This window comes from Atractosteus spatula, chromosome 2, assembly GCF_055471065.1.
Source record: "Atractosteus spatula isolate fAtrSpa1 chromosome 2, fAtrSpa1.hap1, whole genome shotgun sequence".
Taxonomy (NCBI): Eukaryota; Metazoa; Chordata; class Actinopteri; order Semionotiformes; family Lepisosteidae; genus Atractosteus; species Atractosteus spatula.
The window spans coordinates 69,687,040-69,698,778 of NC_142707.1; the positions used below are offsets into that span (position 1 = coordinate 69,687,040).

Genomic DNA, 11,739 nt, shown 5'->3' on the forward strand with positions numbered 1-11,739 from the left:
AATGATAAGGAAATGGCTGATGTACTGAACAAGTACGTCACTTCATTCATTCTTAATTGGACAGTATTAGCATAGGAGACGGATGTGTGTTTTGGATATAAGAAGCAGTCAAGATAAGTAAATCCCCAGGGCCTGATGGCATTTTACCCACTGCAGTCAAGGAAAAGACCGGACTTGCCTAACCAACCTGTTAGAGATCGTTCAATAAGCAACAACAGGCATGGACAAAGGGCATATGGCATGGTGGGATTTAGATTTTCAGACTTCCAAAAAAAGCTTAAGTCTCAAATAACATGTCTTAGACATTCAGGGAAAGGTTTGGGTTGAGAATGAGCTAGTATGAAAGAGAATGCAGGGTGAATACTCAAAGTGGGGTGTGGAACACCACAAGGCCCTGTTCTACACCCACTGCTTTTCTTAATTAATATCAAAGACCTAGACTGCGGAATAATTAAGTACTTGCCCACTCTGCAGATGTTACCAAATCAGGAGGATGAGCAAACATTGTAAAAGCAGGAAATAACATTAGAAATGATTTAGATCAAATTCAAAAGTGGGCAGAAGACATTCACTGTAGACAGCAGTCATGTAGTGAAGGGTATTGCACACAGGCAGTAAAAACTTAAATACATACAGCATGGGAGAGGTTGAGTTAGGAAAGACTACTCAAGAAAAAGACCTAAGTGTTTATTTTGACATGTCATTTACATCTTCGAGACAATGTGGGGAAGCAAATAAACAGGCCAACAAAATGCTAGGATACAGTATATACTGTAGGAAAAGTGTAGAATTTAGATGAAGTTATAGTTGGATTGTACCAGTAAAGTCTCATTTGTAATATTGTGTGCAATGTTGTTCACTCCATTACTGCTGCTTTACCTCTTGAACAAAGGAAATCCCAATTTGGGCACTTCTTTACCCAAAAGGTTGTGGAAGCATAGCTCCCAAGCTAGCCAGCCATGTTGTTGAAGCCGATACTCTGGTTTATTTCAATAAATGGCTGGATGAGATCCTTCAATCAATGAACTACTATCAACTGGTCTAGCTGAGACAGATGGCCTCCTCTTCTTTGAAACCTTTCTTAAGTTCTTATGCTATTATTACATCAAAGGCTTCTGTATTGTGACCCATTCATATTGATGTAAGCTACATCTAGCATATGGACAAAACAGAAAAAGAGAAAGCTCCATATGTTGAGTTTATGATATACAGATGTTTTCAGTGCAAATTCAATCACTGCATCAAAATTCCCATGGGTATCTGCAGTTTAAGTAGAAGAAGGTAAATGCCTTTACATACAGCCAAAAAATTAAATGTTACACAATAGCCAACCTCACAGGACTTCCAGGAGGATTAGACATGACGCTAACAAATAAAAAAAATACCCAGAAATAAAGATATACTAATAATATGTAAAATAATACAGAACTCGTGATGCTACATGACCTCACAGCCTTGCAGCTAATGCATCCAAATACACATATCACGTTTTTTCCTCAATGAGAATGTTATCCATATGCTTTTAATTCCAAACACATTCCTCCAAAGAAATAATACTTCCCTTTTCAAGGTCATTGTAGATTATATTTGAAAGTGAAGTCCTTCAGTTTATCTGTTAGCCTACAAGGATTACGACCATAAAGTTGAAAATCCATCTGTACATCTATCATGATTGTGTCCTTCTGTTTACTGATGTCTTTTGAAAACAACATTATTAATAAAAATCCCAGGTTTGAGAAGCAGTTTTATACATTTGGTAATAAAACACTTTAATAAGCATACTAAGCTTATTCCCATGTATTTTTTTACACACTAGAACAAAATTATAATTAATAATTCCTTACACTTATACAGTATAGCGCTTTTCTGGACACTCCACTCAAAGCACTTTACAGGTAATGGGGATCCCCTCCACCACCACCAGTGTGCAGCCCCACCTGGATGACACGAGAGCAGCCATAGTGCACCAGTACTCTCCCCACACACCAGCTCTCAGTGGGGAGGAGAACAGAGTGATGAAGCCTTCTTTTGAAACATTACACTGAGTTCCTGACTACCTGGACCTTGAAGATTCACCGTTTTCCAGACAACAGTGAATGGAAATGCAAAATATTAAAGTACTGTAACACTAATGAATGAAAATCACTGCAGCTTGTGCAAATATCAGGACTGATTTATGCTTATGGATGCAGTGGTTTTGTCATATTTATTTCTAAACCCTTAAACGTATCAAGTACTTTCCTCTTATCAGCATGAAATCAGCTCTTACCCTAACATCTGCAAGGCTGAGTCTTTTGGAACTCGGTGCAATCGAGAGCTGCCTCATTCTGTGCACCTGTAATTTGTCACTTTCTTAAAGACCAAGAACTCTGGTTTGGAGAGAAAAACGGCAGCCATACACCTTCCTATCTGAAAGAAGATGTAAAGCTGGAAAAACCTGTGTGAAACATATCAGTGTGATTTTGTCACGATTGTAGTCCCTCCCCCTTAAGGACTTTCACATTTTAGTTGATTTTGTGCCCCTGCTCCCTGTTCCAGCCCACCTTAAAAGCCAAACGCTCACTCTGTTCCGGGCTCTGCATTGGAACACGGACGCCCGGAGGCTCACCTACCACCGAGTCGCTCTATGTCCGTGGCTCGAGGGCATAGGCCTCCTATCGGCGTCCCGAACCAGCCGAGTCCGGGACCTGGAGCGCCTGGTCCTGTTAATCGTTTTTATTCCCCGTCCTTACATCGGATCCCGTTTCGGCTTTTAACTGTGTTTTGTTTCGTCTCCTCCTGCATTTCCTGGTTTTTGGACTTTTGGACTTCGCCCCGGTTTTTCCCCGGATTCCCTTTAGAATGTTTGCCTGGACCACGCCCCCTCGAGCACCTTCGTCGCGCCCCCCTGTTCGTCTCCCAGCCCAGTTCCTCGTCTCCTCCCCGTGTCTTTTCACTCCCTTCCGGATTGTGCTGTCTGCATAGGGTCCTGAAAGACGCTTTGTAACAGATTTGCCAGCTTCATCATTTTCCCCAATGTCCTCCTGTCATGCTACAGTATATTTCTTATTTGTCTGCAAATTGTGATTTTGTGCTATGTAGTGACATGGAGAAGGTGCTGAGGGACTATCACCAACCAAGAAGGCAGATTTCCCCACAAGAATACAGAGCACTGAAGTGTCTAATCTCCCTTTCTCCTGCACAGAAGGGAGTTCCGAGGCTTATCCTTTTTCAGAGAGAAAAAAAAGGCAATAAACAAAATTAACACTTCTATAAAAAAAAACTGAAAGGAAAAAACTGTCTCAACCTTCAATGGCATTAACAAAGGATGCCCAGGAAAAAGCTCCCCGACCTTACTCTGTGGTCAGGGTAGTATCCTCACTAAAAATCTGAGTGCCATCTTAAAGTCTTGGAGAAACTCACTGAGATGGCTTCCAGGCAATGCACAGTCAACCACACTGCAGGAGAACTATATAAACAATACATTTACAAATTCACAAACACAGAAGGCCAGGGGTGACATACATAGACATAAGTAGTTCAGGTGGGTAGCTGCGTCAGCATGCGTAGGCTGCAAAGGAACAAGTAATAGGTTTATTCCATGCTGAAAAAAAGAAGAAAGAGAACACAACGTTTTGGCCGTGGAGCCTTCTCCACGGCCGAAACGTTGTGTTCTCTTTCTTCTTTTTTTCAGCATGGAATAAACCTATTACTTGTTCCCATACATAGACATTGGCAGTTTAACATAAAGAAATGTACATGTTTTTTACAAGTCATGGAGACAAACGCCTGCTCTTCCCACACTGGCATCAAAATGAAACTTTGTCACTTGTAAAAGTGTACCAATGTCAGTTTACAGCGGTAAACTGTGAGGTTCTCTTTTACATTATATGGTCGAACTGACAATATTTTTAAAATTCGATAGTTCCAATTATTAAGCAGTTTTGCTTCTAGCTTATAACCGCAGCGTGGGAGGACAGCTTGCGCCTCTTCAGGGTGTCTTGTGGATTTTGTTCGTCTCTCTGTGCGGCCCACAGGGTTAACTGACCACATGTCCACAGTGTCCACATGAAATGGAGGGAACGGAGCCTTCGCTGCTGTAGAGTCACCATGGCCGGTGATACACGGTCACTGTTCTGTAAGCGAGACACTTACAGCACATGCCACAGCTGGGGCGACTCACAGTCAGCTAACGTCAAAGCCCAGACCTGTAGCGGAGATCAATTGGGCCCGTGGTTCAACCTGCACGCCTAATGAATACTTTCACATCTCGGCTCACTGGGAAGGCTAAATTCTCCTGCTGTTTTCAGAAACAACAGTGCTAAACCCTGCATTTTCTCTATCGATGATATGAATCAATATTTTCATACGCTGTATTCTGTAGCGATGCATGTGCAGTATACAGTATGTGACTTTTCAAACAAACAGATACAGTACATTTTAAAAAGACCCTGCCTTGGTACCAAAACATTCTCTATCTAAATGCCAGGTACAGCTTTAGTGAAGTAAAGCCTCAATATATCTTGTCATAGTTTACATTTGATGTCACCTATACAATTTGAGAAAATGAAAATAAAGATAAAGTGTTCACGTCAATGCCATCTGGAGCTCATATCGATGGGGGCGATGTAGCCATACACGTTAGTTTACATTTTATCTGGCACAGAATTAACCAGGATATTCTGACACATTTAGTGACTCTCAGTGCATATGACACATCCAAACTCATTTTCAGTTTGAGGAACTGACTGGTCTGTTTGAACCAAAATATCTGGAGCATCTGATAGTAATGGTACAGTTTAGAATTACACTGGTGACCCACTGATCAGTCCAAGCTATAGTAGTACAATAACAACTTCATACAGTAGCTGTAAAGTTTGTTATGCTCAGCACTAAATTCTGATGACTTTCTGATCCATTTTCAATACACATATAGAAGCTACATAAAAAGTGAAGAGCAACATTTGCCATAAATGTTTTGAATTACAGTATCTAAAGGCATATTCACTCCTCACAAGGTTTGCCATGTTCTATAGATCGCGCATCTTGAAGTAGCGGCTGGCTTCTCTTCTTTTTCATAGGCTTATGTGTAAAATATTTGATCAGGAGACATACAGTAATGCTGTAATACGTTTATATCTGAATAGCTGACATCGGGTTTATTAGTTAGTTTTGATTTGCAACCTGTTAGAGGCTGGTGTGCCTAAATGAGATCCCAAAGATCATGTTTTGAGAGATATAAATGCACCGTGTCTTTAAATACAAACATTTATTTAGATTCCTGGAAAGCAACTGATATGCTTTGCAGAGTGACAACTGCTGGATAAATTGTGGCAGAATCTGATGCTAAAAGTTTAAGCCAAGACCAGCTGCCTGCTAATCTATCTGAAGCTATAATATCCAAAATTCCTATACCCACAGTAAAAAGCTGCCTGCTCTTTTCCACAGGGCCACACATTGTCCGTAACCTCATATTCTGAATGAAGCTGAAGAGAATTGGATGAAAAAATAATATTCCAAAGCCTACATACAGTATATTATGAAAGTAAATTAGAATATTTTGTGTTCTTTTTTTTAATGCTGGTGTATTGCTCCAAGGGGGGCGTGTCCAGTGTGGAGGCGGAGCCCTGGTAGAAGGGCGGCGCCTTGTCTTTGTAGCCCCAGCTGTCCTGGCTTCTAGATGATGAGCCCCAGCTGGGCAGGTCCTATAAAGGCACACTGGACACCCCCGACGGGACGAGCTAGGACAGCCCCGGAAGGGGGAGTTTATACTGACAGTTCCGGAGGGGATTACACCTGTGTAAGGTGTTCTTTTTCTTTTTCTTTTTACCTGTCCCATCACATTTTCTCCGGGGCAGGCACACACACACACACACACACACCTTTTTCACCCACAAAGTTCATGTTTTGTTTTTCCCTTACACACCCTGCTCACCAGACTGGACCCCGCTAAACAGGGTAAGCCCAGCCTGGAGGTCACGAGGCACAGCAGCACACTTTCTTTTTACCTTATTTGTATATTTTGTTTATTCACTCTTTTTGTGTTATTTTTGGTCCCTGCCAGTACTTCTGTCCCCTCACCCGGGGAGTTGACTTTTTACCGGTGCCTGTCGCGGCGCCTCCCCCACTGCACTGTCACAGAGGATAGCACAGTGGACAGTGCCCAGTGGTTGGCATTGCCGGCTCACAGCGCTGGGGCCCCGGGTTCAATTCCAGACCTAGAATCCACCATCTGCGTGGAGTTTGTATCTCCTCCCCATATTCACATGGGTTTCCTCCAAAAACATACTGATAGGTTATTGGACTGCTGGGAAAACTGGCCCCCGGTGTGAGTTTTTTCTGTTTGTCCTGCGACAGACTGGTGTCCTGGCCAGGGTGTACCCTGCCTTGTGCCCACTGCATGCTGGGATAGGATCCAGCTCCCCTGCGGCCCTGAATTGGATGAAGCGGTTAGAAAATGGATGGATGGATAACGATTCGACAATATTCCACTTTAGATGTCCTTGTCCTAATATTTTCATGAATTAAATTGGAGTTCTAACAAAAGTCTGTGAAGGATGAGGGCAGCCAGCCTAATTCAGCTCAGCTGCCGCAACCCACAACCAATCCTGACGTAATTCCTCAGATTCCCATATATACTGTACCACGTCACCCTCTCCTCTTCCTCGCTCGTTTTGCATCCCTCCTCCACCCCAGTTCCACTTTTGCAGCTGCCCCTTGGTCACTCCTCACTCTTCACGGGCATCCAAGCCTTGCTGTCCTTTGGCCGGGAGATTGCCCCTCAGCCAAGTTTCCACAGACTCAATAAACTCTTCACACAATCTTAAGTCGCCCTCACTCCTCCAAAAATACAACGACCCTCAACACGCAGGCAGATCTACTGTATAACAGTTTGAATGAGGAAGAAGATAGGGGCGGAGCGGTGGCTCTGTGGCTCAGGATCTGTGCCTGTGGCTGGGAGGTTGCTGGTTCAAACTGAGTGGCCGGCAGAGGAATCCTACTCCGTTGGGCCCCTGAGCAAGGCCCTTAACCCCAACTGCTCCAGGGGCGTCGTATAAATGGCTGACCCTGCTCTCTGACCCCAAGCTTCTCTCTCCCCATCTATGTCTCATGGAGAGCAAGCTGGGGTATGTGAAAAGACAAATTCCTACTGCAAGAAATTGTAGATGGCCAATAAAGTGATCTTATCTCATCTTATTATGCATTTTGAATTGGCCAAAAGACATAAACCCTATTGGGATGTGACAGCAGAACCTGAAAGGAGCTGGTGATGGAAGGCCCTCAAATGTCCCTGACATGAAGCACTTCTGTAAAGACCAATGGACCAGAATTCATCCATGTTTTAGCGAGAGATTGATCAAAAAGAAATATCTACCTGAAGTAACTGCTGCTCAAGGAGGTGCAATCAGTTACTGAGGATATTTACTGTTATTAATCATCTTCATCTTTTCTTAAAGCTTTCATGAAGATCAAACGATCTGGTCATTAATATATGAGAACACAGACCGACATAGGGGCTCCACAAGCTTTTTCTTGGCGCCATATGTTTTAGCATTTACAAAATGGAGTGGTCAGGTCTGGTAGGTGAGATATAGAAGACAGCCTTCAGCAAACATTGTGAGCTGAGCTGTACCTTCCTTTCCCCATAGCAACACTACAGAGCTGGTATCCTGCTATGCTATTAAATACTGGACAAAACTATAGGTTAAATGAGATTACTGGCAAAAAGGATGATTCAGATAAAAAAGGAGATTGAAACCTGACAGAATTGTTTTCTGTCCCTGCTGGAGGGCTGTAGGACTAAATCGTGTGAATAACTAATCCTTACTCCAATGCCTGTCCATTAAATCCCACCCACTTTCATTACGTAAAATACACTGTTCAGCTGCCATGCTAAGAGAATGATAGGTGGAAAAAAAACATTTTTTGCGATCGGGTTCAGCAACAAAACCAGGCACATTTATAATACACCCTAAAAAGAGTCTTGTATCTCATTCTACCTGTAAATCAAGGATACTGTGTTCCAGAAAATAGCATGAAATCAGTGCAGTTGCCAAGGTGATGCATCATCATTGACTTAACAATGTCTTAATTAAAATTAATCTTACAAAAAAATATGTTTTCTATAATGGGAAGATTAAAATTTAACAACTAAATCTTCATGGGAACATTTTTAAGTTGCTGTATTGTAAACCAGGACCCAGTAAGAGCTCTTCTGCTGCTCAAACCTTAATCAAAATTGCTATTTTCAAAAAGAAAGCAAAAATGTGTAACTATAGTTTTCAAAACCTAAACCCTAAACCTTGTGTCTACCTCCAACAGTTATCTCTAACTCTGGATTGATAGATCAGAATAAATCTTTACCTGATGATTATTCACATTTCTGCTCATATACTGCAGTATCCTTACAGTTTTTTTAAAATATTTTAATTAGATAACAAAGCTTTTATCTTAGGAAGACTGGAATACTCTTTTATTTGTAATTGGTTTTCTCATTTGTATTTGTATTGACATATCATTTACATCTTCAAGGCAGTGTGAGGAAGCCATACAAATGCAAACACAATGTATATACAGTACAGTCAACAATACAGAATTGAAATCAAAGAATGGTACATTAAAAACTATATATTGCCTAAGACTTGTTTAAAATGTACAGTCAAGAGAAGAGCAACTAGCTCTAATACATTCCTAGCCTCATACTGACACCTGGTCCCTTAGGAATGGCTAGGCAAGTTCCTTGGATCAGTTAGCTACTAACCAAACTACATAAGATGAATGGACTACTGTCATTTCTGACCTTGCCTGTGTTCTTCATATTTTCCAATCAGTTTGACGTTTGGAGCAATAACAAACTACCACCTAATTTCTGGTCTCTCGTTAATAATTAACCTAAATAATTAATAATTCACAGAGCTAACACCCTGGAAATCACATTAGCACTACATACTATAATCCAGTAACTGCTTTTAGATCACACCTCTTAGGAATTGCATTAGTATAATAAAGCCTTCTTCCCTGCCTGTAATTGCCAAACAGCTGCCAAAAACTGTTCAACAGTATAGGTATTTGCCTTGACAGTAGTAGGCTGCTACAAGTTTGGGTCATATACTGTAGATACAGATTTAAAGCAAGGTCTACAATACTGAGTTGTTGACCGTGTTTGTTTAGAATTGTTTTACAAGTATTTCATAAGAAGTATTTTATAATAGAAAGGTTTCAAAGTTCAAGAACAAGAGTAACAGACTTTGATTCTGGTATTAGCTAATACAAATAAAGCTCATATTTCAGAAGTGATGGAGTTCCATGGGTTGGATGTGTAAATATAACATTACATAATTTATGTCACTGCTGTGACAGGGAGTAGGTAAATACCACTCAGCACTTCATAATGATTAAAGAAGCACGCTGTAAATCCATTGAATTTTGATCAGATACTGTCAAGGACAGCAGTGGATACAAGAATTGCATGGCACTGGCTTGGACATACTTGGCAAACGGTAAAAAGTCACTGTTTAAGTCAGCGTTAATTATTCAGTATGTACTGCCTGTGTTTTGTACACTGGATTTCCAAGACAAACAAGGGTGTCTGCCTTCTAAATGGCAGACACCTCACAATTTAAAACTGTTCAACGTTGCCAGAATACAAATTGATTGAACCACATCAAATGATTTCTTGATCCTCACATGTAAGGAAAGCTATTAAACACTACAATACTAGGTAAATATGCATGTTTAAGGCTGGAAAATGGGCAGTATAAACTTGATTTTTTAATTGCACCACACTTTTATAGTCTGTTTTTTTTCCAGAAACCTGTCTTTGTTCAAGGCAGCTATATTTTACCCACACAGAAACGTCCAAAACATACAGACAGTACCAGTAAACTTTACATTACAAATAAATATAACATTACATATCAGACGTATCTATCCATACATATCCATTTCACAAAGATAATTGAGATAATTTCAGATTGCCCGATTATTAAAAAAGGGAGGTAATGACTCTACTCTTAAAACAGGGAAAGCAGTCTTTAAACATAGTCTTAAACGACTTTAATATAATAATACACATATTAATTAACTCACTTTTTATCTATTGTGCACGATGTAATACTTATTATATTATATATTTAATATATAAGCGTTCTATTGTGGCACAGCCATATATATATATATGCAGTATTTTTAAATATTCTCATCCCATTTTACTATTCAAAAAGAAAAAACAGCAACATTTGAAATCAACACTCCATGATTACTAGCAGGTTTTCTTCTACATATGGATAATCGGTTTTAATCAAACACACTTCTGGTTTCCCAATGTAAAAAGAAAGACGGGCCGTGCTAGCCTATCCTTCCCTTGAGATAACCTTGACCAAGCTGCCAGATTGCCGCCATCTGGATGTTTGCAGAAAACTGCAATAAATTAAAAACGCAGGACAGCGCTGGAACAATATTAACGATTAACGTCTTTCAGGAGAAAAGACTAATTCCAAGTCTGAACTCACAGACATTGTCTATTTTTCCATTTCAGGCAGTAAAATAATTTGGACCCAGATTCATTAGAAATGTGGTGATTTATTGTCAACAATAGCAACGAGATGTGAAAATCTCAACAGGTTGACATTTCCTCTAACAAATGGCTTTGATGGCTTTTGCAACCGAAAGAACATTAGAAGAGCTTTTGAACAAAATAGCCATTCCTGTTCTGTCTTTACTGAGAGGGATGTGTATATTACTTTGCATGGTACTAGACTGGCAACTGCATGAGCCGTTTACAATCTCCCCCAAAATGACACGATGTAAGTTTTTTTTTTTTTTACATGAATAACGTAAGGATCACAAACCGTGAAATACTTTCAGTATTTCCACAAATGACTCACTTTACAGGTCCTTAACATCAATTTGTGATTTTTACCCCCTCTAAATCAGATCTGATCTAGTCTTATCCAGAACTCCCCCCCCAGAAAAAGGCAAAGGCATTCCCTCGAAAGGTATCCCACACCCTCTTGGTTTTCTTAAAAGGCTTCTTCCTTACCTGCTTTTCTTGTATATTTCAAATGCCTGGCTGCTTTGCCGAGCAAATCTCCCAGCAGCCCCCAGCATCCAGAGGCAAAGCAACAGCAAAACATCAACCTGCATGGCGCACACAGCCCAGAGTCGGACCCAGGCACGGAAATCCGAAAGTTCAGTTCCCCAGCAGCCGACGTTAAAAAAACAAATCTTCTCCTCCCAGTGACATTATCGCTTGCTTCAGCTTTGTAACAATGTGCAGTTAAACGCCCCCCCCCAGAAAAACTACCCCACGGTATTTAATCTCCACAGTGGGAAAGCAATTTCGTCTAAACCAATAAATCCTTCAACGTCAGATGGCAGGGATTTTCTTTTCAGTCTCAAATACGCGTATCTCCCGGACTGTTTCTCATACGCATTTTTTTTTTCAGTTGCGCAGGTTAAGGTGACTTACATTATGGTCCATCCACTGCCACTAAGCAATTCCATAACGAGTTTGCAAGTAGTACTGTACTCGTAATGTTCTTCATGTTGAGACTCTTGTGCTCCTGTGCAAGCGTTACAATGATACACTTAACTTTCATTCCACGCATTGTGTTGTGCGCAGTGTTTGGGTCAAGAATCAGACCTAATTGATGTTGCAAGCTGTAGCTCAAAATGGAAAACGTGCACATTCTAATCTGGATATTCAGATATTCATAGTATTCTTAACTGTGCAAATTTCAAAGGGCGTTGCTGATAGAG

The 11,739-nt window shown here is 40.7% G+C and overlaps 1 protein-coding gene across 1 annotated transcript in view; it reads right to left on the bottom strand.

Moving 5' to 3' along the window:
* The window catches only part of LOC148840149 (gamma-aminobutyric acid receptor subunit rho-1-like), a 30,511-nt gene extending 19,380 nt beyond the window's left edge, over positions 1–11,131 (bottom strand). Inside the window, exon 1 of the mRNA XM_088908930.1 lies at positions 11,021–11,131. Coding sequence (XP_088765056.1) covers positions 11,021–11,124 — 104 coding nt within the window. The 5' untranslated portion in view covers positions 11,125–11,131. The remainder of the gene's footprint in view (positions 1–11,020) is intronic.
* Positions 11,132–11,739: the final 608 nt, after the last annotated feature.